Source organism: Aythya marila, assembly GCF_965140915.1.
Source record: "Aythya marila genome assembly, chromosome: 2".
NCBI classification, from domain to species: domain Eukaryota; kingdom Metazoa; phylum Chordata; class Aves; order Anseriformes; family Anatidae; genus Aythya; species Aythya marila.
Window position 1 is genome coordinate 37,142,157 of NC_139043.1, and position 20,177 is coordinate 37,162,333.

The window sequence follows — 20,177 nt, forward strand, 5'->3', positions numbered from 1 at the left end:
AGGTAGAAACTGTATGACCAGAAAAAAAAGAAGATCCAACTTTTAAAACATGCATATTTTTAAGCTCTGATTTTTCCAAATATATTTATATGATTGTTTTGGAGAGATTTGGTGCTGGAGAAGCAATAAGTAGTAGCAAGAAACATGAAGTAGGAGACAAGACTTTATACAATATTATAAGATAAAATATTTTTTGATTACATGCCTGGAAGAAAAATCAATAAATAAATTTGACTGGATTCTTCTTTGTAACAGCATCAAGCATTTACATGACCACAGTACACTCTAAAAGTAACAGCACAGCCTGGTGGGTTCTGTGCTAACTTGGCATTTTCTCCTGCAGAACATTTATCCTGAGAACTGAAAAGTCTATAAAGTTTCAAAGAAGTTAGAGAACACAAAAAGCTGATCCAAGCTTGTTGTTTTCATTCCTAAGTCCATTCATTTTTTTTTTTTTTTCCAGCATAAAAAGGGTTTCCTTTATTCTAATACTTTGCTTCAGTGGACCAGCGAAGCCTCCCTGCCCTTCTCTTGGTGAAAATCCAAGAGGTTGTTTGGATGAAGGTTGTAACAGTAATGATGCCTTATTAATCTGTAGAAGAACAACAACAAAAAAAGCAGGACTTATTTTGAAGGACACGGGATCCAGCATCATTTCCTGGAAGTAAACAGGCCTCTCCATTCAGGTATGAACACAAACAGAAAAACAGCCATTCTGACTACAGACAGCACTATTTGTTTTTCAGCAACAAGGCACCTTCTGTTTGTTGACTTCTCATTAATGAAGTAGCCTGAAACAAGGGAAACATGTTCTTTAAACAAACTTTGTTCCATTTCTGGAATAAGACCGTATTCTAGCAATAGTCCCAATTATCACTTACAAGGCACAGTTACTCAGTTACTGTCCTACCTATACCAGCAGCATGGAACAACCAAAGGCAAACTGAAATCCACAGGTTCACCGGATGAATTCTAATGAGATACATGCAGCTCTGAATCCCTACATGGAGTTAGTGGTTTGTAACACAAGTCTTTAACCCTAGAAAGTTCACAGAACTTCTTTTTAACCTAAAAATAAGGTAATTTAATGTGGCGGAAAAAGTTTTTTTCCTCAAGATGTGAGGAGCAATGAATTACAGGAGGCTCAATTTCTGATTGACATACAGGTGTTTAGCAGCATTATTTTCTCCATTTGTCTGTATTCCATATTTGAACCTAACTTTCAAGTCAACACCTTCCAAGTTTTTCCCCCTCAGTCATCCAGGCACACAGCAGACACGAATAGTTCTGTTTCTGTTCCCTTGCTAATATTTCAAGTAAGGTAGGAGCGTCCTTTCTATAAACTGTCCTATGGCAGCAGACAGCACACGCTGAGACAACGGGTCATCTTGAAGTCAAATAGAAGTCAAGCCCGGATAACAAAAGCCTATTAACATCATCACACAGTTTGTTTGGAACAACCAAAATTGGACAGCTTCATTAACAGAAATATTCGATAGTTACCTTTCAAATAACATGGATGCAACTTGGCATTCTGATTTTCCACAAGAATATGAGGAGAAATGGATCCATGCTGTTTCCACCTTGGTATTTAAATAGATGCAGTGAATCTCAAGGCAGGCTAACACGGATCTTCTGAGTATCTTGGCTGAGGCGTGTACATCACTCCCACGTAGCCCTGCACTTTGAGAGGTTCAGAGGGAAGAAAAGAGAAATCACGATCTCCCTGAAGTCATCTAATTCTGTTCAAAGACAAACATACTGGGTATATAAACAATGAACGCAGGCACAAACGGTGAAAAGTAATACATAAAAGGAAGCCTAGTGGAAAAAATTAATTTAACATTTACGATTACTTTAAATTCAAATGGCTCACCTTCACTTCAGAATTACAAAGCCTTTGTAAAGTAGATTGTACAAACTCTAACAGTTTAACAAAAGAGACTCTGCCATTAATGCTTAATAGATACAAATAAATTATTCATTAGTAGAACTCACATTTGGGTTTTATTATACTCCGCAAAATATACAGGAATCTTGAAGTACTGAAAGAGTGCAGGTAAATACAGTATTCAAGCAGTCACTATTTCTATGTACATGCTCATTAATTCTTCAAAAAAACCCACAAAATTATCAAATAGATCAAAATATTGTCCCATGTTTCCACACTATGTTCAGAAAACCAGCTGATAATTTACAATATCATAAAGATTTCCAGTTTCACAATACAAAAAGGATAAAAAGGAAATTGGAATCAGTTTGTAGTAATTTATTTGTACTTTACCAGGACATGCAAGTGTTTCTTGCATGTACATAAGCAATTTCACTTGAAAAGTAACAGTTATAGTTAAAGCAGAGCCCAATAAAGTAAATATTCATATTTAACAGATGAAACTTTAGCTTACTTATGTCAGTTCTTCATTTTTCAGGCAATTAAAAAAACACAGTAGTCTGTTATAAATTAAAAGAAAAAAAAAATCTTCGGGCAAGTCTGAACTACATTACAGGGACCTGTTTCCGCCGTTCACTTTCTAAATGGAGCACAACAAAGATACACAGCTCTTCCCACAGACCAGACATTGTACTTTTTGCTAATAGGGAAATATACTTTTAAATTCACCTTCCCCTCCCCCTCCCTCGTAACTCCAGGACTTTAAAAACAAAAAAGTGATAGGGACATACAGCTTGAATCTTACGTACAATTTTATGATATAAGGAAGTGGACAAATTGTTGAAAAGAACTCTCAGTCACAACAGGGTTGTCAAGACATTTCATTTCAATTTTTTATGCAGTTTCATAGTTTCCAAGTTGCTCACGTATTTTAAATTAAAAAAATCTCAATCCAAAACCCAAAAGTTAAAAAATCTAAAACTGTGCAACAATTACTGCTTCCCTCCCACATCTCCCACCCCTTCCCTTGTTTATTACACTGTACATTTTTCACCCTGACTTCACCTTGTTAGCTGGTTTAATTTTAGTATTATAAAAGTACGACAAGTTCATTTTCATTTCATCTAAAAGAAAAAGAAAACAAAACTTAAAAATACATCTCCTTTCTTTCATGGTACATTTAATAGTGTCGGAAGGCTTTTAGATGATAAAAAAAATAAATCAATACTTAAAACCAAATCTAAGCTTCTTTCCCAGAAGTGATTAAGGTTAAAACAACTTCTCAAAGAACCCATTCCAGTTTTCACAAAAAAGGTATTTAATTAAAAAAAATCTTTAAGTTATTTGGTCCTTTGGCAATTTGCAGCACAAACAATGCCTACTGTACCAAACTCATTTATTGCCTTCAAAATGGTTTTAGTTTTATTGACAATATTTAAATCTAGCATCCTTTGTGTTGTACAATAATGTCGATCATTTACATCAAGTAGGGTGCCTAGTCTGCAGAAATTACTCCTGGCACCAAAAACTGAATGGTAGAATAGTTAAATAAAACAGTTTTGACATTCTTTATTTTATTTTTTTTTTGCCATGGATTCCAAGTACTTATTCAAGAATTTATGCTTCTTCTGCAAAATATGCTCTTAAAAATCCTCCTAGAGTCTCACAGATTTTTTTTATATGCAACCACAATAAAAAACATCTTCTCAAAGGTCTGTCTTCTTTTTGTATTCAAATTCTGACAGCTTTTTTTTTTTTTTTTTTTTTTCAAAAGCCCAAGTCTGCTGACTTTCCAGCTTTAGGGTTCACTCTTCAGACCTACAAAATAAAGCGTTCAATAGGTCTCAGAATCAGAGTCATTGAGTTCGTCTTCTTCTGTATAGGGGTAGCCATCCTCCCTGCCAATATTGTTGAAAGTACAATAAGAGCTATGGTCACTCCTCATGACTGGCAAGGAATCGAAGGTGACAGTTTTTGAGGTGTTGGTGTAATGATTTATGGTATTGAATGTAAATGAAGGCAATGTGCTGCTTGATGAAACAGGCATCATCGTGGACAGGATGAGAGCTAGGCAATCAGCAACGTCCTTATTGGGTGCACAGGCCAAAGCTGGTGTGTAACCTGGAAGCCAAGGAAAAATACAACCATCAGTTAAAACAAAAAGACAATTTTTCCAAGATCATGTCATCTTTCAGCTCCGAAAATATTTTACATTGCTTAACTCTGCACTGTTTAAAATAAAACAAAATTAAACGCATTATCAGCTTGTATTTTTAAAAAATATTTTAGTTACAAAAACATCCCAGAGGTTAGTGGGCTGTTTTATTTTTAAAGATTGCTTCTTGCTAAGATCTTGAATATTCTTGTACCTTTAGGGAAAAAAAAAAATCACTATCATACAGCGTTCTAGCACAACATAAAATGGAGCTTGTGTGCTGAACGTGGCCTCAAGACCAGTGCTTTCCCTGCCCAAGTGCAGAGCTGCTCCTTCCCCTGGGATTTCAAAGTTTCCATGAAGGCGCCTACAGGAAAATCACATTTTTATTAATGTGGTTAGTGCAAAGAAAGTTCTTGAGATAAACTGAATGAAGTCTTACACTTGGGAAAGAGAAGAAAGTCATCTGAGACATGAGTCATCTGGTAGGCATTTACAAGAAAAACTTCTTCCAGAAAACAGGAGAAGACCTCAAATACAAACTGGCATATGAGCAAAGGAAAACTTGGATCACAGAATGGTTTGGGTTGGAAGGGCCCTTAAAGATCATCTGGTTCCAACCCCCCGCCATGGCAGGGACACCTCCCACCAGCCCAGGCTGCCCAAAGCCCCATCCAGCCTGGCCTTGGACACCTCCAGGGATGGGGCATCCACGGCTTCTCTAGGCAACCTGCGCCAGTGCCTCATCACCCTCACAGCGATGAATTTCCTCCTTATATTTAATCTAAACCTCCCCTCTTTTAGTTTAAAGCCATTACCCCTTGTCCTGTCACTACCCTCCCTGACAAAGAGTCCCTCCCCAGCTTTTCTGTAGGCCCCCTTTAGGTGTTGGAAGGCCGGTAGAAGGTCTCCCCAGAGCTGGTTCTTTTCTTTCTTGAAAAGAACTAGTCACATTTTTCTCTTCTCTTTTCTACTTTTTTACTTTTAAAGCACTGATAGGCCAATGAGCATGGCAATGAAGAATCCAGAAAATGGCATAAACCTCTTATAAGTCCTAATAAGACTAATGCACACTAATAAGACACAAAGAGTGCCAGAAAATCTAGCTAGCCTGTTAAGTTAAATAGTGAAAAACAAAAACAAAAAATCAAAACCTTGAAAAGTTGACTAAATGACCAAAAATAAAACTTTGGCTGGTAACAAATGAAAGAAAAAGGTAGTAATTTCTTTCAAGAGAGGTAAACTTGCATAAATAATGTAAAATTCAATATACTTTCTTCAGATGCAGTTGATGGCAAACTTTCGTCAAGACAATCTTGGAACCATGGGAAAAGAACTGAAATACTTCAGTGAGAACTGGTACAGAAATACGAATGAACCCTCAGCATGACTATGTCTGGGAAGCATAACGCACAGATAATTTGTTGTTTCAGTTCCAAGTAATCCTTTGAGAACTAGGAAGATGACATTTTTTCCAAAGACATTCGTTCTTAAACCTCTCACAAGCGTTCTCACCGCATTAAGAGATGCTCTGTAACAGAAGTGCTATGATTTAAAATATAGAGCTATTACAATGTGGAGAATTGGAGTAAAGCTAGTTTCCTTTTTAAAAGCTCTTTTTTTTTAGTCAAGTAATTTTCTGTAGCTCAGATACAGCAGCAGAGGGCTATTAAGTAGTTTCACACAAATAGATAGATACGCTAGTAAAGATGGATAAATTTTGCTTGTAAACTGAAAAGAACAAAAAACAACAGGAACAAGCAAGCAATAACAAAAAACACACCACACCTCAGTGCAGCCTTTATAGAAAGGGTCAGTCTCAAAGATTGCCCACTCCATACCAAGCTAAGATCCTGCTAGCTACATATTCTATACATCAAGACACACTGCCATGGAAAATAACTGAAACTTACCTCCAATTTTATCTAGTTCTACCTGAAACGTTAAGCTTGTGTGGCAGATCTTTTATCTGACCTATGTTAGAGAACATCAATACTGATGCACAACATCCCAGTGCCTATTTCTTTGCCTATTTCTTCAGTTAGTTTTGCTAAGCAGATAGCTTTCACCCTCCTGCCCTCAAAAAGGAAGGAATCATACTCTTTCCATCCTTTCTAATAATAACAATAATTAAAAAGCAACCTAAGTTTGTCCATATTTATGCATTATTAGTATCAAATAAATAATGTAGCCATATTTTTTCTTTTTGCTTTAGAAACACTTTAACTCCAGCAGTAGATGTGAAAATCCAAGACAAGCAGACCTAACACACAGCCTGGCTACCACCATCTTTTCCATTTAATATGAAAGGTATACTATAAAAATCAAGAAAACTTTTGCAACGGGTTTAGCAAACTGCTGATACACTAATACTTCTAAGAATTAAGAAATATGTACAATGACAGGTAAAATAGGTAAACTGATAAATCCCATAAATATTTCGCTTGTTCTCTCCCAGCTCAAAGTATTAATCACTCTGTCTACACTGAACTTTAAGCTGGCACATTCACCTGAGAGATGGAGAATTCATTAGCAATATACTCAAGGCCTCTTAAGATTTTATAAACAAAGGAATTGCTACTAGAAAGAAATGCTAGGAACCACAGAGGGGAACTAGGGTAGGTAGCACTCAGAGTAGTTTTAAGATTTAAAATATTAGCAGAATTAAAAGAAGTTTAACACGTTACAGTTGGATCCCCAAGCTGCCAGAGAAATGGGACTTCTGTGGCAAACAACTTATTTCTCTGTTATGTCAAAGGTCTGCTCTATCATTGAACTGACTGGCTACACATGAAAAGTCCACCAAAAAAAATAAATGTCTCCAATTAGCACACTTGTGATGAGAAGCAAAAACCAAAAACAGTGTTTTCCCATCTTTTCGCTTTAGGGCATTTAATTTAGCAGTTTCCCCTGTATACCCTATTTTAGGGGAGGAATGGTCTTCAAATCACTATAAGCAGTATAACTTGAGAAACACTGTAAAACGAAAATCACAGTAAACCTCAAGAAAGGAAAATCTTTTCAAAATGGAAATCTAATCAGAACTGTTAATCAGACACATCCTTTCTGGGAGGAAAACAAACATGCAAAAAAAAATCAGCTACTGCTTTCATTTTAAAGGCATATTGGAGCGTAGCATAAGAACAGGAGAATAATCTCTTAATAGCACAGTTTTGGAGGACCACAGATGTGAAAATATGCAAATAAGAAGTCAATAGATCCCCTTTTCTTTTGTCCTTATAAGCTACAGAATTTATTCTCTTTGATAAAGCAGTTACTTTTTCTTACTCCTATGTAACAAAAAACTTTAATGAGCCAGTAACTTGAGACCCAGTTACTGGGACCTGTAATTCATACTTGCTTTTAAAAACTAACACCAATACTAACACCTGACAAAATGGATGGCAATTCAATCCAGCTTAACAGCTGAAAGCTTTATTTCACTTTGAGTATTATGTTTTTCTGCTTCCAGTACACCGGAGCCAGTGTATTTATAGCATATACATTATCTGACCATAAATTTAAACCAAACCTTTCTATACCATGACCTGTATTGTTCTGAAAGCTTTCATTCTCCTTACACTTCTGCTGCTTTGCTGAAATGATCCATCACCAACACAACATTTTTTGTATGGAGGAACCTACTGCAAGTATTATATGACATTTCCAAGTGGTTGTTGCTTTTCAGTGAGCTGAGTTTAAAACCATGGTTCCTTATGGGGAAACAAAGTTAAATTTATTCTTACCATTTTCATCTACAGCAAGTACACTTGCTCCCTTTCCTAAAAGTTCTTGAACTACAACCGTTAGTCCATTTCGAGCAGCAACATGCAGAGGCCTGAGGAGGGAAGCAAACTCGTATATAAAACTTAGAACAAGATAATAAATAACAAAGGTAGGTTGCATCTAGTTAAATGATTATTGAAGTATTTTTATGTTATTTACACATTGTCCAAATACAGCATATACAATAATCGGGATCAGAAAAAAAGACTGCAAATCTCTTTTCTCACTGCAAATAAACTATAAAAAAATAATTGTGCACTTCTCTTTTTATGGAAACACACTGTGGGGAAGTAGCTGCTAGAAATGACGTGCCTATTTATGCACTTTATCACATTAAAAAGTTAGAAAAAAAATACACTTTGCTATTAATAAATCCCCCACTATTTTAACAGTGAGTGTCTCATCTGAGAGTTACTGTATGTCACTGGCAATAATCATTCAAATACAAACAGCAGCATGGTAGTCACATTTTATTGCATACAAATTCTTTTAAGGGATGCAGAGGCACTTAATCAATCTGCCTTTTAGAAACCGCTGTGTTCCATTGTGACTAGAGATGAAAAATTTATAATGCACAAAGCGAGAAGAAAAACAAATTACTTTTCAAAACCTCAGACTATTAACTATAACTCTGTTTTGTGGTGACTCGATCTATCGAGGAAAGCATAGCTTTACCTCAACTATTCTAATTACACCTTCCCCAAATGCAACAGTTTTTCAGAACTGATTCCCCCTGGCTTAAATAGATCCTGCCATCACTCAGCAGGAAACAGAATAATCAGCTTATTTCCACTCTGCTTTATATTGCTCTTCATTCGTTTTGAGGTTCTTAAAATTGTTTGAATTAACTGAAATCTATTTTGATTCAAAAACAAGTGCCTCACTTAGAGAATAGAAATGCAGAAGACACAAATAGGAGAAGCTGTATCTATGGTGCTTATGTTAAAGTATTAAAATTCAAGAACTACTGCACGCCACTGATACAATGAAAAATGTAAAAAATCATTTTCACATAGAGCCAGCAATTGCAATGCTCATCTTGCCACAAAGTAGGAAGGACACTGTTTATAATGAAAGCTGTTTAGACCATAGCCAGTTTAGGTACTGAAAAACATTTGCTAAACCAGTAACATTTTAAACAACTATTAAAATCTTGAAATTTACATAAACATTATATGGAGGTGTGAATATGTACCTATTTTTCCCCACAACATCTGTTGATCGGACTATATGAGCCAAGGCACGTGGGTGGAATTAGATGAGCCTGTGGTAGTATACTTTCCCACTTCTATTCCCATCTCAATTTAGCTTTTCCTTCTCTCTAGATATTCCTGTTCAAGCCAGGAATGGGGCAATCAATCCCCTTCCTGCTTTCTGCATATTTCTTGCTGCCTGAGGTGCACCACAGTGAGCAGCAAGAGCACAAGAAGGAAAGTCTTATTATCTTAACTCCTTAGGTTCAAGCTGATCTCTGAATAGTTGGTGAAACTGTAGGAGTTTGAACATGACAGATTGCAGAAGGGATGCAAGGCCAGAAAAATACTCTAGTTACTAAAAAGTTTCAGAAGTTTTCTTTCCCAAATGGCCTATATGATTGTATTATGAAAGCAGTCTAACAATTCATGTGCATAACTCAGCTACATATCAGGTGTCAGATATTAACTATAATACAGATCCAGTCTTAAAAAAGGAAAAAAATGCAGACGAGTCATTTTAATAGCCTGTCCTGAAATACATTACACAGTATTATGTATACATTTTTAAGCTTTCTCTATAATTGGACTAAATGGGCTTAATTCTACTTGATCGTAAGTCTTCAGAAAGCATTTCTGTAGATTTCTGTAGTATAGATAATACTATATAAATAGTATTATTTATATATATATATTCTAAATAGAAAATAAAGTCTTCCATCTCAGTAAAACATCTGTTACTAACAGAAAGCATGCGGAAGAATAAAAGCATACTTCAGCTAGTTTTTTTTGTTTGTTTGTTTTAAAATAACTAGCTTTGAAGAGCAAATCTTAATATGACTCTAGTAAGTTTAACTCAAGGGAATTTTAATTAAAATTTAGATAATTTGTAAAACAGCAATATTGGAATACAGGTAATGTCACTGGATTGCAGTAAATCCACACAGGATTCCCTGAATCACAGTAACTTAAGATTTACTCACTGTTGTTTTTACTCAGCTAAAATTTGAACTTTAAGTTTGAATGAGACACCTTTTCAATTTGAGTTGGCTCAACTCTTTGTATTAAGCAATTCAACCAAAATTAAACCAATTTGGGGAAAAAAAAAATTCCACTTTATGAGCAAGTTACTGGTTTTAACAGAAACACACCGAAAAGTAATCTGAAAAAACACTCACTGCTGATACATACGTTTGCAAGGCTGCGTTGGTGGCATTGATGAGGTTTCTATCTGTAATCTTCTCCAGTATTAACAAGGCACTAGTTTCATGACCCTTAATACAGAACAAACATTTGTCATATAACAAATACTCTTCAAAAATAGCTTTGAATGCCTTTTCAAAGTTATTATTTGCAAACACTTGATAACACAAAGCTCAGCGTTGATGAAGTGAGACTATGCACGCACCTTGCTGCAAGCCAAATGGAGTGCTGTGTTCTTAGAACTGTCTTGCAAAGTCAGATCAGCCTTAGCACTGCTAACCAGCACCTCTGGGGGAAATAAAGATTTGTATCAACTAAAAGCACATTCTGCAAAGTTTTAAGAACTTATACTTGTGCAAAATGAAAGTGTTATTTTGACAAAATATAACCACAATAACATAACTATTAGGCAACTTTATCTGCAGTAAGACTAACAAATGTAGCAGAAATGCATACAAATTTCCCTTTACCAACTGTATTTGTCTGCCCATTTTCTGCAGCCATCATTAAAGGTGTTTTCCCCGAAGCATCTACAGCATTTACTTGAGCGTTGTGACTGAGCAGAAGCTGTAGACACTCAACATGATCTGTAAAAGCTGCTGCATGAAGAGGAGTCCTGCAATAAATCAAAAGACAACCGGGTTATGTTCAGCTTGGCTTTCTAATTCATACAAAGAGCCATACTGACTGTGATTGTGCAGGTACAAAAATGGGGCAGTTGATCATTTAGTATCAGTATTGCTAGAGTTGTGACTGGTGCCTTTAGATAATAAACACCTTCGAGTTTCACACATGTCACTTTATTATCTATGTAGTTTAAAATAATAAGTTTATACTACAGATATTATTTGATTCAGAAAAAGAAATACACATTAAATACTACCCCCAAAGGAATGCAATTTTAAGCATTCCTGAACTTGTCTACACAACAAAAAGCCTATTTAAGTTTACTGAATCAGAACAGGATTTAAAAATATAATAATTCTAAAATTTCTAGCACAGAATAAAAAAATCTTCAAAGAATAAAAACAGGGGAAGAACTAATTAATCTAAGAGCAATTAAAAACAAAACAATGATAGAATTTAGCAGTCGATGCAACCATTATGTACATTTTTTCATTACACAGATGCATACTTACCTTCCTTTTGAATCTGTTGAATTTACAATACCAGCACCTAGTGTATCAATTAACATTTCTGCAGCACCTTCATTGTCATTTATCCTATAAAGAATTAAACAGACTGTTATTTACAGAATGATAAATCTTTTGTTAAATACTGTGATGAAATCTATAAAGAATAATTTTGCTCTTCCTTACACAGCACAATGCAACGGACTGAAAGAATTTCCCTCCATTTTCTGGAAAACTTCCTGTTCCAGGAGGAGCTCTACACAACTGTCATGACCTAAAGAAAATGTAAAGTTAGGTATTATAAAAAAGGGAAAATATCTATTTATTTATATTTATTTATTTATCTAAATTAGATTGAGCAATGTTTAATTTGAAAGCTTTAGACACAAAGGCTATATATTTGAGAGGCCTATGTTTAGAAACTAGAGCATTTTTAGAATCCAGAAAATCAAAGTGATTATTTAACACCATGAACTCTGTGAAATTTAAAGGGATCTCACGCTGTCTGAAGAACATGCAGAACATTCAATTTAGTTCTTTACATCTTCATCTATCAAACTCTTCTGTACATTCACCACTAAGTGTAAATGAAAGTGTCTCTACCATATGAGGTAGAGGCACTCTACCATTTTTTCCACTGTTTTGGTAAATCTGAAGAAAAACTAAGTCAACAGTCACAGCAACAGCTTAAAAATAACATGTTCAACCTATCATAGTATTATTCTCAAAATTCTACATAGGTAGATAAAAATTATAAACATTTGTTTGACCTTCGCTGCATATATGCAGTGAAGATTAGTTCACCAATCAGCATCATCTGAAGATTTGCATTTTCACAAGTTCTGTAAATTTTCATTCTGTAAATCGAGAATATTTCAATTCTGTTTTATTCAGACACTGTGGTCACTCTTGAAAATGGATCAAGCCATAAGACTTATATGTACACTTCATAATTCTATAATTGATGAATAACTTTCTTTCCAGGAAGATAAGAATAAAAGAACATCAGAACAGGTTACTTTGCAATATATATATATATATATATATACAAAACAAAACCAAAAAGCACCTGAGTACTTCTTCTCACCATTTTGATTACAATTTAACTTTGCTTAGTTAAGTTAAAAAGATGCTTTCTGTATTAGGATTTCAGACCTATTTGTATATACAACTTCCTTCTGTCACTTGTCTTCATTAATTACAGTTAATATGACTAACTGCATGACTAACTGCAGAATACAATAAAATATATACAAATGTATTAGCCAACATTAGCCAACATTAAAGTTGTCCTTAAATGACCAGTGCCTCCATGAATAAGTTAGCCAAGTTAGTAGATTGCAAATCTTTATTAATGAAATGATTTCCCAGTCCTGTCATAGGTACACCACTGTACCCAACAGCATTGTTTTGTTCCGTAACTTTTCCCTCAATCTGTTGGCTTCTTTTATTAATTTTGTGAGAATTCTGACATTTAACTTCATATTCCATATAAGATTTGAAGTGAAAACACTGTCAACACTTAATTCATTGAAGAGGAAGTTATAATTATGTGGCGATTATGCTGTTCTGGAACTAATATAAAAACAAAAATGACAAGTCAGTTCCCCCCGAGATGCTTCTAAAGCGAAGAAGATTGCTTTCATGTTTACCATTATAACAGGCCCAGTGCAGCGATGTGTAGCCGTGATTGTCTGCTATTGCAGGTACTGCATCCACAGATGTAGCTGACTGCAAGAGAGCTCCTAGAACACCTATATGTCCACATGCAGCTGACAAGTGTATAGGGGTCCGCCCCCTGCAGTCTCGTAATAAGGACTTAGCACCATGTTGAAGCAATGCTTCCACACATTCCTCGTGCCCAGTAACTGCCTGAGAGAGAGAGAGAGAGAGAGATGAAATAGCATATTTGCAAATATTCACATAGAGAGAGAGCTAAGCTGCATAACTACAGCAAACAACTACAGGTAATGTCTTAGATTTTTCAAGTAATAACAAAATAAGCGCAATTATTTTTATTTCTTGAAACAGCCATTCTGTTGGAAAAATGGCAATGTGTTATTATATTCACGACAGGATGATTTCTTGGAATAATACTGATTAAACTACAAATCTTCAGGGCTCATTCAGTTATCTTATATGGCACAAATTTAAAAAAAAAAACAAATCTGTTTAGCCTATAGCATACATCATAATTTTCTGATTTTCTTCCTCCCATTAATACAACCCACACCCCATGACAAAACTGTACTTTGATACCAGTCAACAATTTATAGCAGGATCAAGGGACTCAGGAAGCCCAACAGAATTTTTAGGGTATGTGGCAAAAAGCAACAGCTAGCCTTGAAAGCAACTAAAAAAGCAACTGAAAGCTAAGATTGGCATGATGAAAACAATGAGAAATTCATTAACGCTACAGACTAAATCTGTATTTGAAATTACTACGTATAATACTAGAAAGGACAGAAAAGGAATATTCTCTTACCCCTCTGTGCAATGCAGTCCTTCCCCACTTGTCTTTGGCATCTACATTTGCTCCTTTGTTAAGGAGTGAATAAACGCAGTCGGTGTGCCCATTGAGAACTGACAACATCAGAGGAGTCCTACACAGAGAGTGAAATGAAGTGAAATCTACATGGAAATTTAACAGGACTCAGCTGAAATATAACAACTTCTATCCTTCTAAAGAACACTTGTAAAATTTAGACCATCAGTAAGCTTCTCTAGCACTATACCTTCACTCCAAGAATGCCACTAGATTCAAGAAAATAAATTAATTTCCACTAATTCAGAATTCCTGCTTAAGTTACTAGGATAAGACTGAACAGGCTATTTTTCACTGCCAAAACTGTGTATAGCAAAATATGCACTCTCATTTGTCCTAGTTCACATATCATCTCCTTCAAAAGTAACACGTGAAAAATCACTGATGTAAAATACTATTTAGTTTACTGCATGTTATAAAATGCAGTAACTTCTGAAGAATAGAATGTATCTTTTAAACTTACTGTCCATTTCCGTCTTGAATGTCCACTGCATTCTGTGGCTCTGCATTTCCTATCAATAGTCGTAAACATTCTGAGTGACCATTTGTAGCTGTAAAATATCATTAAAGTAAGTTTAACATTAATTGCCTTTGAGTACGCAGCTCAAATAGAATTGTAACTTCTAAAGTTCTAAATACTAAAGCCCAGTAACTTCAGAACACAGTGTACAGCGTTATCATTGTTTTAACATAAATCAAAAGCAAAAATATGAACACTCAAAAATGATTTTAGAAATCATATTATTATTTCTAGATTATACAATATTACAGAGAATCGATTTCAACTGTCAATTCCTAGCAGGTATTTGTTTTTCACTTACCAATGAAGTTGCACACATTTAGCCATATGTATATGCTTACATGTATGCAATGTCCACAAGAAGGAATAATCAAATATAATCATTAGCACAACTTCTACCTGTGCCTTAAAACAAGCAAACACATACCTAGCCAATCATATGTGGGTTTTGTTAGCACGCATAGACATGTGCATAGTTATGAAATGTTAACTGAAATCACATTTAGAAAGAAGGGGAAGGAAACAGTGTGCAGAAGGATTAACCAAGTAGTTTAAAAAGAAAGAAAAAAAAGAAAGAAAAAGAAAGAAAGAAAGAAAGAAAGAAAGAAAGAAAGAAAGAAAGAAAGAAAGAAAGAAAGAAAGAAAGAAAGAAAGAAAGAAAGAAAGAAAGAAAGAAAGAAAGAAAGAAGGAAAGAAAGAAAGAAGGAAAGAAAGAAAGAAGGAAAGAAAGAAAGAAGGAAAGAAAGAAAGAAGGAAAGAAAGAAAACAAATGAGAAACCACATTTAAATGCAACTCATGAAAGACAAATGAATGCTTGTTGGAAGAGAAAGTATCTCTGGCACACAGCTGCTCTATTCAGTCCACGTAAGAACAGTGACAATTCGTGACTCTCCAGTTGACAGAAATGGTAACAGAAGTTAGGAGGAGCTAAGTAAAATAGCTTGTGCTCAAAGCTGAACAAATGAAGCAGTTAGAATAATGATGCTTTGCACATAATGCTCTTTTTACTGAGACATTTCTGTAACATCATAACTAAATGTCAATTTAAATAAGCCTATTTTCAAAGACAGGAAAAAATGAGAATAAGGCATGAATGCCAGACTTTGAGAAAGTAAATTTAAAGATGGTTTCTAGGAAAGGCAGTGAGAAAATACTGCAAAGGATTGCTGTTATTTGAAAACATGCAGCAAGGTGTGATTTAAAAACATGGAAAAGACAAAGCACAGTTTTCATGTCTCTTTGCAAACTGATAGAATTTTCCAAGACTCCAGTCATTTTTAGAAGCATTTTACTGCCAAGACAGGCAACACAGCTCACGTATCTAAATTTGGGCTGCGTGAAAGATGAGGAGTGAAACAAGAACACATCTTTGACACCTGTCAGTACAACTAGCCTTGCTAGTTGAATGGAAAAGGACAACGCCATGGGTTGGAACTAGATTTTTAAAGGTCCCTTCCAATCTAAACCATTGTCTGTACCTGTTTAGAGAGTGGAATGGAACAGCACTCCTCAAGTTGGAATGATTTATGGGGTGAATATGGGGTGAATCTATACCTTAAATTAACCATATAGGTCTGAGTCTGTACCTTAACTGTAACTTAAAAAAAGTCATTATCCATTCCTAAACACTATTTCTTAGAATATTAAAAATAAAGACTTCTAAATATGAAGATGATCCATTTCAGAAGCCCAAATTTTAGAGTTTATCAGTTAGCACATACCTGCAGCATGTATTGGGGTTCTCTTTACAACATAATCTTTCACTAAGATTGATGCTCCTTGATTAATGAGCACATCTACACATTCCACGTGTCCCTTGAAGGCAGCAAGATCCAATGGTGTCCTTCCATTGTTATTCCTCACATCAAGGTCCAGCAGCGACTGTACCAGCACCTCCAGAGCTTGATGGTGGCCATGGTAGGCCTAAGAGAATAAAAAAAATCTTCAGGTTTCCTGTCCTTCACATTTTCCCCACTTCTTACCAGGATTATATAAATGAAACTGTGAAGACAATATTTTTGTTTTAACATGTAGAAGAGCTCCTGATACAGCACGTAAGTAGTTACAAAATAGTAACAACTACTTTCAAAAATAATTTCAGCAGGAAGGTGGTGTTCTTTCATTTCATGCTTTCAATCAGCAACAAAGTACTTTCAGAAAATTGTCCCCGTCTCCTATTTGTACAGCCACCAGTATTTTGAATACTGCAGGTTTCATTGTTTATGCTAGTTACATTATTGCATGTGACAAGCACATGCAAATATAACTAATTCCTGTTATTTTTTTAAACAAAATACTAAAACAGAAAAAGTCTAAAATTTTGAAGATAAAAAATGCAATACAAATAGCTACAGTAACCATAGCTGGTAAAAGCAGAAGGTAATTAGCAAATGAAACATCAAGAGATCAGAATAGACATATAAGAATCAAAACCAAACCAAAACATAGACAATACTCTGCTGGTATGTGTCAAGACAGAGCATCAAAGATAGTAACAAAAATAAATATCTGCAGCTATGGTTTTATAGTTTCCATAATAAACTTTGAGTTTCTACTCAGGGATATGTAACCTCTGTCCCCAGACAAAACTCATTTCCAGCAATAGACTCTTTAACTCCATTCATTTAGCAGTATTAGATTACTTTTCCCTTTGTCATATATATAGCAATATATGTACTGCATGAGACTTGGGCTATTTTCAGAAAGTACGCTGAGAAAGGACGTATTTTCCATTGCTGGGAGTCCAGTGAAAAGATCAAAGCCACATATTGAGCTGATTACTCTGTTTTTCAATACACATTTCTATAGACAGTTTCACCAGTTTGCCTCTTCTTCTACTATTTTTGCAAGTTTCCTCAAAGTACTATAGACAAACATCTTTCATAATAAACGATGGTAAAAAATAATAATAATAATAATAAATCATTACTTATAGAAGTTTTCTAAAAGTTTCTTTAATATAAGTTATAACATAAATCTTAATTATGAGATTCCAAATGAAGGCTGTTCCATGTAGCAAGTTTCAAGTGAAATGCGAAAATCAACCTGTATAGCTCATTTAGGAATATCACATATTTATTTTTCAGGTTTAATTTATTATTACTGGGTTATTTAAGAACAAAATAAACAATAAACAAATAAACAAAAACCAGAACAAATCAAAATTATCCTGTCTGCAATTAGATGAGCTAACATCACTGAAGAATGAAATACTTACAGCTAAATGCAGTGGGCTTATAGGTGCTCTGTTGTCTGAATCATTCAGCATGTCAGTACCTGATGTTTCCATTAGCTTAAAAGAGAAAGCCTGAGTGAGTGAAAAAATCCCTCCCCCTTTAAAAACGTTCATCAGTAATTGCTATTATTTCCAGCATACACATATTGAAAAATAAAAAAGACCATTAGAAAGAAAAATATAGGACTACAGCTTCTTTAGGAATTCTATATATCAGTTTTGATCTTTTAAAGAGTTTGATTTGCAACTACTGCAATTGAATCTAAATTGCGATTGAAATTAAGTAATACATCTAGGCATTGAAGAAATGGTTGAATAAGTCTAAAAATAAGCACCAGTATTTTTAAAACGACATGCTCCCTTTTTCTGTATTGTATTTTAACAGTGAGAAATCATACACACTTACAACATCTAGAGGCGTTTCACTCGCAATCTGCAATTAAAAACATTCAGAAGTCATATTTTAATACACTTGGATAGGAAAGTATAATTTGTATTAAAATATTAAGTTGTACAACACAGAAAATATAAAATCATTTCGCATCAAATAACATATATGTTATGTTCTTTGATCCCATACAAAAGCAAAGGGATCCATCAAAAACTACCCTGAGGCCTTATTATTATCTACAATTCTATTGTATGGCCATTAATTACTGTAAGAACTCAGCATTACGTGAACTGTAAGACACCCTTACTTTACAGCTTTTCCCTACATTTTAATTTGCTCCTTCAGATGACATTTGTGAAATTTCTTAATATTCCTCAGTGGGATTCCTGTGGTTATTCTACTTCAGCCATCAAGAACACAATTAGCAGTGTATCCTAAATTAAAAACACAGCAAAACTAATATCCCATATCCTCAACCAGTGTTATCTCTTCATCTCGGAATTTATTATCTTTTTTAATTGGTATCTACAATCTCAGCTCCTCACCTTGCCTCTATTTCAAGAGTAACAAGAGCTTAAATATTTACTATCACAGGGGACAAAAAATACTATCAACCTAAGCTAAGAGGTGAAGAATGAAGAAGGAGAAATGCCCTGGCCTCTGCATCATGCTCTGTAAGAACAGCTGTTACAGCTTTCATCTGTAATGTTTTCTTACCAATTCAAGACATAAGCGATGACCATAAGCAGCAGAATAGTGAACTGCATTGTATCCTTGCTTGTCTCGGATCCCTGGATTGGCATCATTTCTTAGCAAGTATTCCAGGCACCTATTTAAATTGAAATATGCAACCATATATCTAAATGTTGAATTTCAAGTTTACAGTAAGTGATAAATCATTCCAATTAAACTGGAAAATAGAATGCAGCCAACAAGAACACTGATTTAATATACAATATTGACTAACAAACTCCTTAGTACACCAAGTGTTAAGGTCAATCACAACGCTTCCAAAATCTGGAAGAATCCTTCTCTGTGTGAATGCTGAATCCTCTAAATCCGCTGACTTGGCTAAAACTAATATTCCATGGCTATCTTCCTCCTAGCTAATAAGATTGTAGAGACCTTTGTTAATATAAATGATTATTATGTCTGTATTTTCCACGATATATCAGTATGCTTTTCTGTACTTAACACAGAAGGAAGAGAAAAAACAGACGAGTTCCTCAGGATACACAGTCCAATAGAATCACAGACTCTATTCCACTACCAGACACTAATTTATTGATTTATATATATATATACTTATATATAGTAAACACACTTAGTTGTTGACATACTCATATCCTAATCATTTCGTACTCTTGTTACATGATGCTGTAAGGCAGAACATGATCACCAGTTTCAGCTACAGACACTCAAGCCAGAAGGATGAAAAACAGGGTATTAATGTCAGCTCCCTCTCTTAAAGAACGATTACTATTTTTCTGGTTTTTAAGAGAGACTCCACAAGTGCACACTAAATGATTCCAACCAACAACCCTACTCATTCATAGTTTTATGTTGTCTACACTTTAACCAACGTTTTGCAGAGCTTAAAAACAATGAGAATGAGAACTCTGAAGCAACAAAATGAGGAAGGAAGTTGGCTTAAACTAAACTACTGTACACATCCAATCTCAGCTTCAAGAGCTTCAGGATAAGATAGAGACCAGTGAGAAAAAAAAAAAACAGTCCTAGAGTCTCATCACGTTATTTGGGAACTTGCTCATGAGAGGACAATAAGGGCTTCCAAACATCCATGTGGTGAGGTGTGCAACTAAGCAAGATCATCATTCTACAAAGCCTCTGGAAATTCAGAATTAACAAAGCAGGAAAGAAAGACGGATTACAGACTTCTTATTGACAGATGAAGATGATTCTCATGCTAAATCTGTCAAACATGTAGGATTGTAAAAGTCTCCCCATGTCCTACCTTAATCAGGACCTTCAGGATCTGGGAAGAGGCGCATACATCTTAATTATGTAACAGAACCAAGAACGAGCCAAATTCATGACCCTGCCTAATGTGAGAACAGACTGTCTGGTTCTTCACAAGAAGCAGCTGAACTTCAGATCACTGGA

At 34.9% G+C, this 20,177-nt stretch overlaps 1 protein-coding gene across 3 annotated transcripts in view; it reads right to left on the reverse strand.

Annotated features, from left to right (window-relative positions):
- Positions 1–464: 464 nt before the first annotated feature.
- The window catches only part of ANKRD28 (ankyrin repeat domain 28), a 117,273-nt gene continuing 97,560 nt past the window's right edge, over positions 465–20,177 (reverse strand). Inside the window, exons 15-29 of one of the 3 annotated variants that reach the window (XM_082753979.1) lie at positions 18,771–18,882; positions 18,069–18,095; positions 17,645–17,719; positions 16,149–16,350; positions 14,370–14,457; positions 13,847–13,964; positions 13,014–13,233; positions 11,548–11,635; positions 11,368–11,451; positions 10,699–10,844; positions 10,434–10,516; positions 10,217–10,299; positions 7,793–7,884; positions 1,504–4,012; positions 465–791 (exon numbers count right to left, since the gene is read on the reverse strand). In XM_082753979.1, the coding sequence (XP_082610105.1) occupies positions 3,726–4,012; positions 7,793–7,884; positions 10,217–10,299; positions 10,434–10,516; positions 10,699–10,844; positions 11,368–11,451; positions 11,548–11,635; positions 13,014–13,233; positions 13,847–13,964; positions 14,370–14,457; positions 16,149–16,350; positions 17,645–17,719; positions 18,069–18,095; positions 18,771–18,882 (1,705 nt within the window). In that variant the 3' untranslated portion in view covers positions 465–791; positions 1,504–3,725. Of the gene's footprint in view, positions 792–1,251; positions 4,013–7,792; positions 7,885–10,216; positions 10,300–10,433; positions 10,517–10,698; positions 10,845–11,367; positions 11,452–11,547; positions 11,636–13,013; positions 13,234–13,846; positions 13,965–14,369; positions 14,458–16,148; positions 16,351–17,644; positions 17,720–18,068; positions 18,096–18,770; positions 18,883–20,177 lie in introns of those variants that run through there. The other 2 variants (XM_082753981.1, XM_082753980.1) reach the window with 2 other exon arrangements.